The following is an 18,387-nucleotide window of genomic DNA, read 5'->3' as shown; positions in this document are numbered from 1 at the left end:
CACAGGTATAGGCAACAGAAGTGCTGTGAGTAAATTCACTAATTCATACATAAAAATTAATCGTGTAGCTCACGATTTGAAGGTTATTGAGAAGATAATACTTTTATTTATGTAATAATAATAACATTAAGCATCAGTCAGACACATATTTATGATTAAAGCACTCGACGGCTTGCAAATTATCCTTCTGGAAGAAACCTTCACCGTCGGAAAGACATCAAGCATGAAGGGATGTAGGTGGTGCTTGATAATGTCCATGTGGTCCACAGCTGCTACGGTGCCTTCTGTTACTACTACACATTTCACGGAAGCCCAGATGAATGCCATTCATAGCCTAAACCTGCCCCAACCGGCATGCGTCCCTGCCGCGGTGCATGTACAGAGTAGGGGCCATGCTTTCAGACGTCAACGTTTGGCTTGCCTAGTTAAAGAACGATGCGACTTGTGCTTTTGGTACGTGTGCCTCAACCTGGTTTATATGATCACAGCGCGCCCCAGCGGCAGTTGTCAGCTGTGTTTGGCTCGCAAATCACATTGTTTACGAAATACATGGGCATAAAAATACTACGTTAGCTCTATTAAAACGACCATTTCCTCCCTTGTCTACATCTCTGGTCGTTTTGTGCTATCTGTAATATACTTAAATAAAAACTTAAGTATCTATGACCATGTTATAAGGCAAAAAGGAAAGTACCATGTCCAGTCAGCTTATAAAAGCTCCATTACAAACAGTGCGAAATCCTATGTCACCATCCATAACACGGATTCCTACACCTTCTACCCCTCCGCCAGTGTGCCCCAAGGTTCCGTCCTCTCCCCTCTTCTGTACCTTCTGTATACGGCGGACATGCCGCCGCCTTCAACCCCCGTCAACCTTCTCCAATACGCCGATGACACCGCCTTCCTTGCCCTCCTCCCCCCCCCCCCCCCCCAGCCTGCAACGCTCCCAACACTTCTCCAATCCCATCTTGACCGGTTCACCACTTGGAGTAACTAGTGGCTGCTCAAGGTCAATCCTTCCAAGACCCAGGCGATCATCGTAGGCAAAACCACCCCTTCCTTCCGTCTCCTAGATTTCTGTATCACCATTTATGGCCGTCCTATCACCCATCAGAATCGACAGCAGACCAACACCGACAACGATAGTTCAGGTATACATTACTGATAGTCAGATGTGCGTTTCCGTTGCGTATTATTCACACAGGAGGATAATTTGTAACTTAATTGTGAGTACGAGAGTTCATGTTACTCGATAAATAAGAATGAATCCACTCGCTTGGCAGACCACTCATCTTGCAGGCCTGACTGCTTGATGCCACAGTATGAGCAAGGCATGTGGATGCCTCTCAATACCATCTGACTTTCGGAAAAGCATCATCCACACAATTCCGAAGACGGCAAGAGCTGACAAGTGCGACAATTATCGCACAATCAGCTTAACAGCTCACGCATCGAAGCTGCTTACAAGAATAATATACAGAAGAATGGGGAAGAAAATTGAGAATGCGCTAGGTGACGATCAGTTTGGCTTTACGAAAAGTAAAGGGACGAGAGAGGCAATTCTGACGTTACGGCTAATAATGGAAGCAAGGCTAAAGAAAAATCAAGACACTTTCATAGGATTTGTCGACCTGGAAAAAGCGTTCGACAATATAAAATGGTGCAAGCTGTTCGAGATTCTGAAAAAAAGTAGGGGTAAGCTATAGGGAGAGACGGGTCAAATACAATATGTACAAAAACCAAGAGGGAATAATAAGAGTGGACGATCAAGAACGAAGTGCTCGTATTAAGAAGGGTGTAAGACAAGGCTGTAGCCTTTCGCCCCTACTCTTCAATCTGTACATCGAGGAAGCAATGATGGGAATAAAAGAAAGGTTCAGGAGTGGAATAAAAATACATGGTGAAAGGATATCAATGATACGATTCGCTGATGACATTGCTATCCTGAGTGAAAGTGAAGAAGAATTAAATGATCTGCTGAACGGAATGAACAGTCTAATGAGTACACAGTATGGTTTGAGAGTAAACTGGAGAAAGACGAAGGTAATGGGAAGTAGTAGAAATGAGAACAGCGAGAAACTTAACATCAAGATTGATGGTCACGAAGTCAATGAAGTCAAGGAATTCTGCTACCTAGGCAGTAAAATAACCAATGACGAACGGCGCAAGGAGGACATCAAAAGCAGACTCGCTATGGCAAAAAAGGCATTTCTGGCCAAGAGAAGTCTACTAATACCAAATACCGGCCCTAATTTGAGGAATAAATTTCTGAGGATGTACGTCTGGAGTACAGCATTGTATGGTAGTGAAACATGGACTGTGGGAAAGCCGGAACAGAAGAGAATTGAAGCATTTGAGATGTGGTGCTATAGACGAATGTTGAAAATTAGGTGGACTGATAAGGTAAGGAATGAGGAGGTTCTACGCAGAATCGGAGAGGAAAGGAATACATGGAAAACACTGATAAGGAGAAGGGACATGTTGATAGGACATCTGCTAAGACATGAGGGAATGACTTCCATGGTACTAGAGGGAGCTGTAGAGGGCAAAAACTGTAGAGGAAGACAGAGATTGGAATACGTCAAGGAAATAATTGAGGACGTAGGTTGCAAGTGCTACTCTGAGATGAAGAGGTTAGCACAGGAAAGGAATTCGTGGCGGGCCGCATCAAACCAGTCAGTAGACTGATGACCAAAAACAAAAAAAAAATCACCCTCAAGTATCTTGGTGTCACCCTTGACCGTCGCCTCTCCTGGACCCCCCATCTCCAGACCATCCAAGCCAAGGCATGCTTCCGCCTCCGTCTCCTCAAGCTCCTTTCTGGCCATAAATAGGATCCGGACTCCTCCACCATTCTTCACACCTATAAATCCCTCATCCGCCCTGCTACGCCCACCCTGCATGGATCTCCACCCCTCCTACCTTTTACAAATTCCTTCAAATCCTAGAATGCCATGCTCTCCGCCTCGCCTATCGCATCCGCCTGCCATTCCCCACACGGATCCTATATGGCCTCATCCCATTCCCGCATCTGGTCCTTTTCCTCGAACAGATATGGATTCTCTACACCTCCCGCAAACTGGATCCCCCTCACCCACTCGTCTCTCCCATCCTCTCCCATCCCTGTCCGCTGCTGCACCTCCATTCCCACATCCCACCTGCTCTCCATCTCTCCACTCTCCATACCCTCGCCCAAGGTGGCTTCCACCAACTCCCCCTCCCTGATGATGCCCTTATCCCCTCCATATACCCCTCCTACCAACTTTGATCCTCCCCATCCACCCCCTGTGTTTTTTTTCCCAAGGGCACCCTCTCTCCCTTCTCTCCCTCCTCCCTTCCTCCCTCCCTCCTCCCCCCGGGCCTCCCCTAACCACCTTACCTTCTTTCCTCCCCCTCACATCTCTCCAGCCACTGGCATATACCCCCTCCCCTCTCCCTCCTCCACCACCTTTTCCCCTTTCTGGCAGGTTCCCGGACTCGTACACGTATAGTGAACTTTCGCGCGCCGGACATCATCGCCTAGTGTTTGTGTGTGCCACCGTGTTAGTGTTCCAGTGTTTCATCGTTTGTGCTCCAACGTTTGCGTGTGTCATCTCTGAAATTTCTGTGCGTGTCCACGTTTCTGCAAGTTTTTATTTTGGACACTGTGCCCGTCAACGGCTCCGTGTGTTTTAATTTTGTATGTCTCCGTTTATATATCCACCATGTCTGTTCTGCGATTGTCTCCTTTTGTATCATTAGTCTTATATGTGGTCGCAGAGCGGCGTAGTATGCCGCTGCTGGCCTACCTGTATCAGGTGTGAAAATAAAAAAGAAAAAAAAAACAAATGTACAATAATTCTCCACACAACATACAAATTATTTCATCATTCTCACTTTTTAGTAAAATCATAAGGTCATTCTTACTTGATCACTGCTCCTATTCAGTAGCACAATCTTTACAGCATGTCAAATACAAAATTGGAAACAAGAAATTGCAAAATGTCTAACTACAAGTAGTGCAAGCTTGTAGATGTAACGAATCGAACAAACTCATTCCTCAGAAAGAGAGCATTTACATTTACGTAACATCGAATATTATAGTATATAATTCTATTAAACTACTTAGGAAGTATCAGAACCCATTACAAAATGCGAATGTTAATAAAAAATGTTTTGATCTTATGGGACTCGAACCAGCAACACATCACCTGTTACCTGTCACCCTGATCCTTACGCTACACCGGCCATGAGTGACTCACGCCCCTGGTTTCTATCTTACCATCTCCTGAAAGCTTTAATTTAGAGAAGTTATAAACTGACATTTAATTATAACAATTTGTATCAAGAAAATTCTCAACGTGCTGTTGCCATGAAATGGCTTACTTTTATAATACCTAATTACAATAATTTTTTAACCACCAATACGACTTTTTCCGTCATTTTATTACAACAGTTAACGGAACTAACGATGGGTTTTTCCAGAGATCCTCACTTTGCTGGTGCTTAGAAACAGCGTATATTGGCATACATATGGGCTTCAACTGAAAGTCACTATGCCGTCTCGCGATACTCTATTGAAGACGGATGCAGTCGTTTGACGTAGCAGGCGTTCTTCCATTTCATTGGTCTACATTCAGACCCACGTTTAGAATATCTCACTTGCTAGATTTCAGTCTGCATGTTCTGAAGGACGTCCTTTTTCCATGGTATGATGTCAGAAACTTGGCATGCTCAACGTTCGAATGTACGGTTCGTATGCCGATGGCTTAACCATTAAACTGGATATCACCACATCTAGAAACGACTATCGACCTGGTGTAGCAAAAAACGGAGTTCATCCGACAAGTCGACACGTTTCCTCAGAGTCACGATCCAATCTCGATTATTCCATGTCCTCTGTAATCGAAACTGACGACATCGTTGGGTCATCATTGGAACACATAATGGTCGCCTGCTGCAAAAGCACATGTTTAAAAAAGTGCGCTGAACGGTGTACTCCCAAAGAGCTGCGCCTGAACGAGCACTGTGTTCTATGTCATATCTAATAAGGATAGCCGCCTATCCCGCGTTAGAGAGCAGAGAAGCCTCCGGACTCCACGTTCTGTAACCCTACGACGAAGATTTTGCGACGCAAGTGATTTGAGCAGCATGAGTTTAATGATTTGGCACATAATTTGAGACTATCTAAAAAAGCTTCGGAGAAAACTCCGCGAGAAAAACTTGATTGAAAAAGGAGCTAAGATATCCGTCTTCCGATCAAGAGAAAGTGCGTTTTTGCAATACTTTCGAAGTAATGATGGATTTGTATGTTGCAACGTAAAGGTTTAATTGAAGAGATGGGAATTTCAGTCTATAGCGCAACTGAATGGCGATTGATGATCGATAGCTCGAAGCGGAGCATTATGTGTGTCCTCCACAATGGAAATTTATTTGATGCTGTTCCAAATGGCCATTCAGCGTGTTTGGTTGAAGAATATGAAGACGTAAAGAGTGTCACTGATTTGTTGCAGCATCACATGCACCAACGGATCATCTGCACTGACCATAAAATAGTTTATTTCTCCTTGGCCACGTATTCCTGTTATTGCTTGTGTATGTGGAAATGGTGCAGTCGAAATGGTCACCGAGATATGATCTGAAACCTGATGATCCAAACATCAGCCACTTGTCGACAGAAATAACATCGTATTTATGACTCTGCATATAAAACTGTGTGACATGAGGCAATTTGTTAGAGTTTTGTGCCTAGCTTGTCAAATGAAAAGATAGAGGTTGGTGTGTTTGATGGTCCACAGAACGTTCTGTAATGAGCCTGGACGATCAGTATCTTGTTGCTTAGTTGCCCTTCAACCATTTTCCATAGGTACAACATTGCAGTACCTGTGTTGTTAAGAAGAAAGATTAAATGTTCCTTCGGACAGGCACTGCGGCGACTATAGACGTTATCAAATACATTTAATGTAGTAGCAGTTACGAACACGAACAACTATCAACTCACAAGCTACATGCATGCATGTCTGAAGGAACATTGCACCGTTTTTCTTAGCAACACAGGCACCGCATTGTCTTATTTATCTGCCGATACCAAGCAGCGACTTTCGATTAAAATGTTTTCCCCTGTACGAGACTAACATAATGTGTGTACGAATACTGGTTGTGACGCAGGAACGACGACATATGGAGGCTGGGGTCTGGCCATGAGTCGTGTACGGATAGTCGAAGTGGTTAAGGTGACAGTCTGCAAGTCCGGCACAAATTTTCATTGTCGTCATACAGCTGATGGTTGATCGCATTCGCAACTGCGAATACATTTCATGTACTTTTCCTCTCTCCCTACCATAGCAGCACGCGAACAGCCCACTGCCTTCCTCGTTTCTGAGATTCACGTTCCCAGGCGCCGGGCCATAACTTTCGTCAGTCGTTTATGTCAGTGGATCTCCCCATATGCGGTCGAGATTGTCACAAAAAAGATTCCCTCAATATATCTCCTCGCCTTATATGCTCCCCTTACCGCCTTACCGCATCACGTATCCGCGAGGCCACTCTAATCCGATTAAAATTACTTGATAGCTGACTTCTGTAACTTGCCGGTACAGCGTTGCCACTTTGGCTGCGGGCTACCGCTCGACTATAGGCGACACACTAACACGGCGGGTCACTTCACAAATACTGTTAATGTGCAACGCGGACCAATGTTGGAACTGTCCACCGCGAGGTATGTCGGAAACGCGAAATGTTTTGTCGACATCTGAGTTTAAGTGACCAATAACTGAAGGCGTTTTCTACATATGAATTTAAACTCAAGTGCTGTGGTAATAAAAACCTCGTGATGTGCAAAATATCCGAGGGAACGATGCTCAACAATCTGCGGCAGAAAAAATTCGCGATCGCTATGTTACGGCGATTAAAGCGAACCTTTACGAGCAAACTAAACACACAAAAAAATAAAAATTTTTAAAATCAATTTCAACGCTAAAAGCAAACTATTTTTTTACTATCATTGGTTACCTGAAACTATCCCCGCACTGGCTACAGTAGCTTCCGCGTTACCAACCGATGAGCAGTCCTCATTGTCACTTAGTTGCAGACTATAGGCAGACTACAGGCACATTCCGAACGAAAAAAGAGTGATAGGAAGAAAAGTAAGAGCAAATAACGTCAAAACGATTTTGAAAATAACGTGGTAAAGAATTAAAAATCAGAAGAATTGCATTTAAAACAATTAACCGAACAAAAATAATAATCAAACTTTTTTGATAAGATTTAGAACTTTAAAAAATACCATACATTTGACGAGATTCGAACCTACGATCTTCTACACGACAGGATTATACACTAAGTACTGCACTACGTAACAACACTGTATGACTGTTGTGACTGTTGCAATAATGAATTGCAGTCTTCAACATTCGGCTTCATGGAATGTTGGTCGAAGCTTACCTATTGCAGGTCGATCTCTGTAATTATGATAACAGTATATATGACGCTGAAACGAATCTTGTGCGGAAATATCCAGTACTGTTAGGTTAGTGCTGTGTATGGAACGTGTGTCATTCATTAGCAGCATTGTGTTGCTGTGTGTGTGTGTGTCTGTGTGTGTTTTTGCTGTGGTTTTTATGCGTGATGAAATACGAAATAAAAGTACCAGACCCATGATTCGGACCAAGCGATGTGGCGCAGTGGCTAGCACATTGGACCCAAATTCGGGAGGACGACGGTTCAATTCCGCCTCCGGCCATCCTGATTTAGGTTTTCCGTGATTTCCCTAAATCGCTTTGGGCAAATGCCGTGATAGTTCCTGTGGTGTCACCGCAAGGCACCACACTTGCTGGGTTGTAGGTCAGTACACCTCGGACCCGCGAGTCGCCACTGTCGACGCTAGCAGACCGAGCGCCGCCACTCGTCTTGGCTTACGCGACAAGCTAGCGCACTGGCCAGTTCTACAGCATACTTTAATAGGAATGGTTCACTTGTTATAGCTTCAGAGATCTCATTTGCAGAAACGCTAGTTAGCATAGCCTTCAGCTAAGTCAATAGCTGCGACCTAGCCAGGCGCCACATACAGTTTATGCATTGACAATTGATCTGTATGTGTGAAGCAATCAGAATTGTAAAGAAGCATTCGCAGTTCAGTCTATAACTGCACTTGTAAATATTATTGTACAAGGTCAAGATCGACGTTCACCGCTGATGCTAAATTAAAGCTAAGTATTTAACTGTATTCCTGTCTATTACTTTTTAATCACCTAAGATGTTCCAGATACATTCCGTCAAGTGTAGTTCATTGATCCTCACGCGAGCCTACGTGATTAACGTGTGCAATTAATGGCCACAACTCGTGATAAGACTAAGAGTCAAATTGCGTAACTCAGCCGGGTCACCCTTTTTCCATTAGGCCCATAGTTCCGCCTCATACATAACAGTTCCTTTGAAAGGGCACGGCCGACTTCATTCCCCATCCTTCCCTAATCCGGTGGGACCGATGACCTCGCTGTTTGGTCCCCTTCCCCCAAATCAATCGCCGGCCGCGGTGGTCTCGCGCTTCTAGGCGCTCAGTCCGGAACCGCGCGACTGCTACGGTCGCAGGTTCGAATCCTGCCTTGGGCATGGATGTCTGTGATGTCCTTAGGTTAGTTAGGTTTAAGTAGTTCTAAGTTCTAGGGGACTGATGACAGCAGATGTTAAGTCCCATAGTGCTCAGAGCCATTTGAACCCAAATCAATCAATCAACCCATGATTTGGAATCGAAGCACGCCATGAAAGAATGGCAGGCAAGGAATTGGAAGTGAAGTGAACAGTTGTTGCGGCAATTTGGCAACAGCGAACGGTTTGGGCGTGCCGTGAAGGAAACTAGGTATGACGCGTGAAGTGTCAACTACCAAATGGTTCAAATGACTGATAACTATGCGACTTAACATACGAGGTCAGCAGTCCCCTAGACTGAGAACTACTTATACCGAATTAACCTAAGGACATCACACACATCCATGCCCGAGGCAGGATTCGAACCTGCGACAGTAGCAGCAGCGCGGTTCCGGACTGAAGCGCCTAGAAACTCTCGGCCACAATGGCCGGCTTGTCAGCTATCAAGTAATTTTAATCGGACTACAGGCGGTATTCAATCTCGCATTGTGCAGTGGTCATAATGTTTTGGCTCATCATTAGGGGTAAGTAAGTAACTACTGTGAAACTTCCTGGCAGATTAAAACTGTGTGCCGGACCGAGACACATACTCGGTACCATTGCCTGCATGGTTCGCAGGAGAGCTTCTGTAAAGTTTGGAAGGTAGGAGACGAGGTACTGGCAGAAGTGAAGCTGTGAGGGCGGTTGTGGGTCGTGCTTGGGTAGTTCAGTTGGTAGAGCACTTGCCCGCGAAAGGCAAAGGTCCCGAGTTCGAGTCTCGGTCCGGCACACAGTTTTAATCTGCCAGGAAGTTTCATATCAAATGGTTCAAATGGCTCTGAGCACTATGGGACTCAACTGCTGAGGTCATCAGTCCCCTAGAACTTAGAACTAGTTAAACCTAACTAACCTAAGGACATCACAAACATCCATGCCCGAGGCAGGATTCGAACCTGCGACCGTAGCGGTCTTGCGGTTCCAGACTGCAGCGCCTTTAACCGCACGGCCACTTCGGCCGGCTGTTTCATATCAGCGCACACTCCGCTGCAGAGTGAAAATCTCATTCTGAAGTAACTACTGTGTTTTGTTTTGTGCGCTTACCGAATGGCCATGCGGAGGATCTCGTTCTTGGAGAGCTTCTTGTCGGGCGGGTGCGTGGGCACGAGCTTGCGCAGCTCCGCGAAGGCGCCGCTGACGTTCTGCTGGCGCCAGCGCTCGCGGCTGTTGGTGAACATCTTGCGCACGGCGACGCCGCCGCCGCCGCCGCGCGCCGGCCCGCAGCCGCCCACGCCGCCCCCGAGCGCGGCCAGCCCGGCACCGCCCACCGCCGCCTCCTCGGACGCGTCCTCCGAGTCGGCCAGCGACAACTCGTCGGACAGGGCGTCGTCCTCGGACGGGCAGCGGCGCGACCCCGACGCCGAGGCGGACGCCGACGCCTCGCCGCCCGGCGACGACGTCGTGCTGTGGTCGGTGGCGTCGCCGTCGCCGTCGCCGTCCCACTCCACCTCGAACAGGCAGGCACGCGGCAAGGTGATGGGCGGCTGCAACAACCGCCGACACGTCGCCCGGCGCAGGCTGGCGCGCTCGCATGTCAGCCGGCGCCGCCACCGCAGTCCGCTGACTTGCCGGTCGCGGCGCCCGTATGTTGCTGACATGTCAGCCGAGGTATTGCACACTGCTGTTCTTCGTATTCAGTGAGGTACCCACAGAGTGCAGAGGTACCCACAAAAAGGAGACATTTGACTAAAGGACACCTGTATAAACAGTGTGTCCCACTTCCGTTAGGACTTTAGCTATGAAAAATAAAAGTCGTGGATTACACTGACGAGCCAAAAATATTATGACCACCCCCCACTGCGAGGTTGAATGCCTTCTGGTGTTGTTGCGGGCACGTAACGCATTAACGAAAGAATGTCAGCGGAAGAGAGACGAATGGGCAATCATTATTGTGAAGATACGGGCCACAAATGCGGAAATCCACTGATACAACCGGTTTTGACAAAGGGGACATTGTTACGAGGGTAATCCCAAAAGTAAGGTGTCCTATTATTTTATAAGTACATGTTGTTGTTGTTGTGGTCTTCAGTCCAGACACTGGTCTGATGCAGCTGTCCATGCTACTGTATCCTGTGAAGGTTCTTCATCTCCCAGTACCTTCTGCAACCAACAACCTTCTGAATCTGCTTAGTGTATTCATCTCTTGGTCTCCCTCTACGATTTTTACCCTCCACGCTGCCCTCCAATACTAAATTGGTGATCCCTTGATGCCTCAGAACATGTCCTACCAACCAATCCCTTCTTCTGGTCAAGTTGTGCCACAAACTTCTCTTCTCCCCAATCCTATTCAGTGCCTCCTCATTAGTTATGTGATCTACGCATCTAATCTTCAGCATTCTTCTGTAGCACTACATTTCGAAAGCTTCTATTCTCTTCTTGTCCAAACTATTTATCGTCCACGTTTCACTTCCATACACGGCTACACTCCATACAAATACTTTTAGAAACGACTTCCTGACACTTAAATCTATACTCGATGTTAACAAATTTCTCTTCTTCAGAAACGCTTTCCTTGCCATTGCCACTCTACATTTTATATCCTCTCTACTTCGACCGTCATCAGTTATTTTGCTCCCCAAATAGAAAAACCCGTTTACTACTTTAAGCGTCTCATTCCCTAATCTAATTCCAGCAGCATCACCCGATTTAATTCGTCTACATTCCTTTATCCTCGTTTTGCTTTTGTTGAGGTTCAACTTATATCATCCTTTCAAGACACGTCCATTCCGTTCAGCTGCTCTTCCAGGTCCTTTGCTGTCTCTGACAAAATTACAATGTCATCGGCGAACCTCAAAATTTTAATTCTTCTCCATGGATTTTAATTCCAACTCCGAATTTTTTTGTTTCCTTTACTGCTCGCTCAGTATACAGATTGAATAACATCGGGCAGAGGCTACAACCCTGTCTCACTCGCTTCCCAACCACTGCTTCCCTTTCATACCCCTCGACTTTTATAACTGCCGTCTGGTTTCTGTACAATTTGGAAATAGCCTTTCGCTCCATGTATTTTACCCCTGCCACCTTCACAATTTAAAGAGAGTATTCCAGTTAACATTGTCAAAAGCTTTCTCTAAGTCTACAAATGTTAGAAACGTAAGTTTGCCTTTCCTTAATCTATTTTCTAAGGTAAGTCGTAGGGTCAGTATTGCCTCACGTGTTCCAACATTTCTTCGGAATCCAAACTGATCTTCCCCGAGGTCGGCTTCTACCAGTAAATTTTCCAGTCGTCTGTAAAGAATTCGTGTTGGTATTTTGCAGCCGTGGCTTTTTAAACTGATAGTTCGATAATTTCACATCTTTCCACACCTGCTTTCTTTGGGGTTGGAATTATTGTAAATACATAGACCTGTTTATTTCTACAATGGTTTACATCGGTTTACAGCTCGATCACGTAGCTATTTATCGATATAATCCACATTTCTGTCGATTCAATTTGTAGACGCTGTGGCAGTTTTTGTACGCCCATGTCATTCCAGCTCGCCGCCACGCTGTTCAGAAAGTTATGAACCTCTTCTTTCACCTCGTCGTCGGAGCTGAATCGCTGGGACCACAATTATCGCTGACAGGTACTGTGAGTCTGAAAAAACTCAAACGGGAAATTCAGAACCGGAGAAGAGGAATGTTGAGCAAGGGCGTACACATTCTCCATGACAACGCTCGAACACACATCTCCCGGCAAACCGTTGTTCTCCTGCAACAGTTTCAGTGGAACATAATCACCCACCCACCCTATAGTGACTATCACCTGTTCCCTAGGTTAAAAGAACATTTGGCTGGAAAGCGATTCAGCTCCGACGACGAGATGAAAGAAGAGCTGTGGGGGCGGGGCGTGGGTCGTGCTTGGGTGGTTCGGATTGTGAAGCGCTTGCCCGTAAATGGTGGGGGTCCAGGGTTCGAGTCTCGGTCCGGCGCACAGTTTTGGTCTGCCAGGAAGTTTCATGTCAACGCACACTCCGCTGCAAAGTGAAAATCTCATTCTGAAAGAAGAGGTTCATAACTTTCTGAACAGCATGGCGGCGAGCTCGTATGACATGGGCATACAAAAATTGCCAAAGCGTCTACGAAAATGCATCGACAGAAATTGTGATTATGTCGAAAAATAGCTAAATGTGCAAGCTGTAAACTGATGTAAACCATTGTAGAAATAAACAGGTCTATGTACTTATAAAAAAAATAGGAGACCTTACTTTTGGGATTACCCTCGTATGATCCTATGGCTGGAAACGAGAATCTAATGGCGAGGCTGGTCGACTGTTGGTGTACTACTGTCGTGAGCACCTGTGGAAAGTGGTTGCAGGATGATGAAGTAACGAGTAAGCCGTACGGTATTCGACTACCTCATCTCATCCCAAAACGTAGTGGTCGGAGGGTCCCAAGCTGTGTAATCTGGGATGGGCTGCGATCTGTGGCGGATCTGACGACAGAGTACAATGCTGGTACAGGCACAAGTGTTTCGGAGCACACTGCTCAAAGGCCATTGTTGAACATGCAGCTCCACAGCTGTCGAGCCCTACGTGTCCCTGTGTTGAGCCAACGACATCGTCAGTTATACTTGCAGTGGGCACACCATCACTGAGGTTTCACCGAGGATCAATAGAAAGGCGTCGCTTGTCGAATGAATCTCGTTCCCTGTCGCACCACGTCGATGATTAGGTCCTTACATACTGTCTTCCAGGGCGAATGGCTGCACAAAACACGCGCGGCGTCAGAGATGCAGGTCGGTGAGGGCAGACATATGCTATGAGGTACATTGAACTGGGCTTACATGGGACGTGTGGTGGTAATCGAAGACATCACGACAGCAGGGAACTACACGAACATTCATGCTTGAAGTCTCCCCTACTGCGATAGCAGGCTAACTGTCAGTGTTCCAGGGTTAGAATCGTGCTGCAGTGGTTTGAGGGGTATTATAGTGAACTCACATTGATTTCTTGGCCAGCAAATGTGGCTGATCTGTACCAATTGGAACAGATATCGGGCTCTAGCTGTATGCCGGTAAGCCATCATCCCTTAATTTGATGGAATTGCTTCAATTGTGCGTCGACATCTCGTGTCACATACTTCTGGAATCCTTTCGAGGACTTGTAGAATCCGCGCCAAGAACAATTTCTGTTGCATTGTGCTTGAGATGTGGACAACACGCTATTAGACAGGTGGTCATAATGTTTTGGCTCATCAGTGTATCTTCACAAAATAACTGTATTTGTTTAAAACAGATTCCCCCTGAAACTACACACGCCTAAAATCGTTTTAAAAGTCGAAACAGACACTATAGCCCTTCCTGGGGGTATTTTTGTTCCGTCGTTACAACTACGAGAAAATGTGTGTTTTTCTCACCACCGGGCAGGTAGGTTAGAAAATTTGAAAAGGGAAATGGATAGGTTAAAGTTAGATATAGTGGGAATTAGTGAAGTTCGGTGGCAGGAGGAACAAGACTTCTGGTCAGGTGACCACAGGGTTATAAACACAAAGTCAAATAGGGGTAATGCAGGAGTAGGTTTAATAATGAATAGGAAAATAGGAACGCGGGTAAGCTACTACAAACAGCTTAGTGAACGCATTATTGTGGCCAAGATAGATACGAAGCCCACACCTACTACAGTAGTACAAGTTTATATGCCAACTAGCTCTGCAGATGACGAAGAAATCGGAGAAATGTATGATGAAATAAAAGAAATTATTCAGATAGTGAAGGGAGACGAAAATTTAATAGTCATGGGTGACTGGAATTCGAGTGTAGGAAAAGGGAGAGAAGGAAACGTAGTAGGTGAATATGGTTTGGGGCTAAGAAATGAAAGAGGAAGCCGCCTGGTAGAATTTTGCACAGAGCACCACTTAATCATAGCTAACACTTGGTTAAAGAATCATGAAAGAAGGTTGTATACATGGAAGAACCCCGGAGATACTAAAAGGTATCAGATAGATTATATAATGGTAAGACAGTGATTTAGGAACCAGGTTTTAAATTCTAAGACATTTCCAGGGGCAGATGTGGACTCTGACCACAATCTATTGGTTATGACCCTAGATTAAAACTGAAGAAACTGCAAAAAGGTGGGAATTTAAGGGGATGGGACCTGGATAAACTGAAAGAACCAAAGGTTGTACAGAGTTTCAGGGAGAGCATAAGGGAACAATTGACAGGAATGGGGGAAAGAAATACAGTAGAAGAAGAATGGGTAGCTTTGAGGGATGAAGTAGTGAAGGCAGCAGAGGATCAAGTAGGTAAAAAGACGAGGGCTAGTAGAAATCCTTGGGTAACAGAAGAAATATTGAATTTAATTGATGAAAGGAGAAAATATAAAAATGCAGTAAATGAAGCAGGCAAAAAGGAATACAAACGTCTCAAAAATGAGATCGACAGGAAGTGCAAAATGGCTAAGCAGGGATGGCTAGAGGACAAATGTAAGGATGTAGAGGCTTATCTCACCATGGGTAAGATAGATACTGCCTACAGCAAAATTAAAGAGACCTTTGGACAGAAGAGAACCACTTGTATGAATATCGAGAGCTCAGATGGCAACCCAGTTCTAAGCAAAGAAGGGAAGGCAAAAAGGTGGAAGGAGTATATAGAGGGTCTATACAAGGGCGATGAACTTGAGGACAATATTATGGAAATGGAAGAGGATGTAGATGAAGATGAAATGGGAGATACGATACTGCGTGAAGAGTTTGACAGAACACTGAAAGACCTGAGTCGAAACAAGGCCCCCGGAGTAGACAACATTCCATTAGAACTACTGATAGCCTTGGGAGAGCCAGTCCTGAGAAAACTCTACCATCTGGTGAGAAAGATGTACGAGACAGGCAAAATACCCTCAGACTTCTAGAAGAATATAATAATTCCAATCCCAAAGAAAGCAGGTGTTGACAGAAGTGAAAATTACCGAAGTATCAGTTTAATAAGCCACAGCTGCAAAATACTAACACGAATTCTTTACAGACGAATGGAAAAACTAGTAGAAGCCGACCTCGGGGAAGATCAGTTTGGATTCCGTAGAAATACTGGAACACGTGAGGCAATACTGACCTTACGACTTATCTTAGAAGAAAGATTAAGGAAAGGCAAACCTATGTTTCTAGCATTTGTAGACGTAGAGAAAGCATTTGACAATGTTGACTGGAATACTCTCTTTCAAATTCTAAAGGTGGCAGGGGTAAAATACAGGGAGCGACAGGCTATTTACAATTTGTACAGAAACCAGATGGCAGTTATAAGAATCGAGGGACATGAAAGGGAAGCAGTGGTTGGGAAGGGAGTGAGACAGGGTTGTAGCCTCTCCCCGATGTTATTCAATCTGTATATTGAGCAAGCAGTAAAGGAAACAAAAGAAAAATTCGGAGTAGGTATTAAAATCCATGGAGAAGAAATAAAAACTTTGAGGTTCGCCGATGACATTGTAATTCTGTCAGAGACAGCAAAGGACTTGGAAGAGCAGCTGAACGGAATGGATGGTGTCTTGAAGGGAGGATATAAGATGAACATCAACAAAAGCAAAACGAAGATAATGGAATGTAGTCGAATTAAGTCGGGTGATGTTGAGGGTATTAGGTTAGGAAATGAGACACATAAAGTAGTAAAGGAGTTTTGCTATTTGGGGAGCTAAATAACTGATGATGGTCGAAGTAGAGAGGATATAAAATGTAGAGCGACAATGGCAAGGAAAGCGTTTCTGAAGAAGAGAAATTTGTTAACATCGAGTATAGATTTAAGTGTCAGGAAGTCATTTCTGAAAGTATTTGTATGGAGTGTAGCCATGTATGGAAGTGAAACATGGACGGTAAATAGTTTGGACAAGAAGAGAATAGAAGCTTTCTAAATGTGGTGCTACAGAAGAATGCTGAAGATTAGATGGGTAGATCTCATAACTAATGAGGAGGTACTGAATAGGATTGTGGAGAAGAGAAGTTTGTGGCACAACTTGACCAGAAGAAGGGATCGGTTGGTAGGACATGTTCTGAGGCATCAAGGGATCACCAATTTAGTACTGGAGGGCAGCGTGGAGGGTAAAAATCGTAGGGGGAGACCAAGAGATGAATACACTAAGCAGATTCAGAAGGATGTAGGTTGCAGTAGGTACTGGGAGATGAAGAAGCTTGCACAGGATAGAGTAGCATGGAGAGCTGCATCAAACCAGTCTCAGGACTGAAGACCACAACAACAACAAGTTTAGTTTATCGAAGTAAAGCATCATCATTGGTCTGTAATTAAAGATATTTACAACTTGTTTTCTTAGATTAAAAAAAAACAGTTCGTTAACAATTTGTTTTCACTTTCAGTAATTTCTGCTTGGTTTTTCGCCTGCATCAGGAAATGCCGCACGTGTTTGGTTTCTTTCTTCATTAGACTCTGATACTTGTGATATAATTTTTCGCTGCTTTGACGAACTATGCAGTTTTTACGCTTTACACTGCATACTTTTCCGTACACCATTGTTCATTGTTTCTTTGTGTACTTTTGACTGTGTTGTGTTTTGTAACGCTGTCACACTTCAAAGCACATCACACAACTGAAACCAAAACCAGACAGATACCAACAATCTGGTATGTATTAGCTCAATTGCCGATATTATGAAAAAATATACATTGGGATGACTGGCAGAACATTTGACAAGATATGAAAAACACATCAGAGCATTAGAATAAAATATAAACCATTAAACATTTGCAGACAATCTAAAACAGAAGTACCATAGACCAAGTACTGTGGAAAAAGATATGAACATCATAAGAAGCAGTGAAGACAGACACGATCTCCTTTTCCAAGAAAATTTTCACATACACAAAGCATTAACACAAACAGTTGCACAATGACCTAACAAATATTGGAAACCAGACACTATATAAAATAATTGAAGAAATCAAATGAGAAAGAAAAGGCTTTCTTTACCCTTCGCCCTCTCCCATTAATCTCTCCCCCACCCCCCACCACAATTTAATTTCACTTCTAGCTCCTTACCTCTTAATCCAGTTCCTCTCCACCACACTACCATACACGTATATCCAATCATCTTTGCTTCTCGCTCCTCCATATAGTCACCACACAAAAGGCCATCACTATTCCTTCATTATTAAGTATATAAAAACATAGCAACATAATTAAATAGAATAATACGTGTATAATTAACTATAGAAAAAAAAGAAAAAATATAGCTCAAAGATAAACTAGTGGCGACGTTGACAACACTACGAAACACATTACACTCTTAGAAGTATACGAATAAACAGTGAACAGTGGTGTACCGAAAAGCCTGCTGTGTGAAACATAAAAAATGCATAGTTCTGCAAAGGAGCGAAAAATTAGACCACAAGTATCAGTGTCTAATGAAGAAAGAAGCCAAAGAGCAGCTAACAAATGGAATTTCCTGACATAGGCGAAAAACCAAGGAGAAATTACCGTAAGTAAAAACCAACAAAGTCTCAGAAATTATTTTCGACCTAAAAAACAAACCAGATTGTAAGTATCTTTAATTGCAGACCGCTGATGATGCTTTACTTCACTAAAGCGAAACGCATCTGGTGAGAAAACACACATTTTGTTATCATTGTTCGACGGAAGAAAAATCCTCGGGAGTTGTAAAGCAACTACAGACAATATGCCCACACAAATGAAGACCATAGCGCTTTTGGGAATTGCATTTAATGTTGCAGTACAGTTTTCTCGGATGTCCTAAATTGCATCGTAATTCTGTCCTTTATTGACACATTCAATTCGGGGAACGACCA

The 18,387-nt window shown here is 44.3% G+C and overlaps 1 protein-coding gene across 1 annotated transcript in view; it reads right to left on the bottom strand.

Annotated features, from left to right (window-relative positions):
- Positions 1-10,315, bottom strand: part of LOC126263298 (uncharacterized) — an 83,707-nt gene extending 73,392 nt beyond the window's left edge. The window contains exon 1 of the mRNA XM_049960385.1: positions 9,706-10,315. Within this exon, the coding sequence (XP_049816342.1) occupies positions 9,706-10,259 (554 nt within the window). The 5' untranslated portion in view covers positions 10,260-10,315. The remainder of the gene's footprint in view (positions 1-9,705) is intronic.
- Between the last annotated feature and the right edge of the window lie 8,072 nt (positions 10,316-18,387).

The sequence above is a fragment of the Schistocerca nitens genome, chromosome 6 (assembly GCF_023898315.1).
Source record: "Schistocerca nitens isolate TAMUIC-IGC-003100 chromosome 6, iqSchNite1.1, whole genome shotgun sequence".
NCBI classification, from domain to species: domain Eukaryota; kingdom Metazoa; phylum Arthropoda; class Insecta; order Orthoptera; family Acrididae; genus Schistocerca; species Schistocerca nitens.
This window is presented reverse-complemented; position numbering and strand designations above follow the sequence as displayed.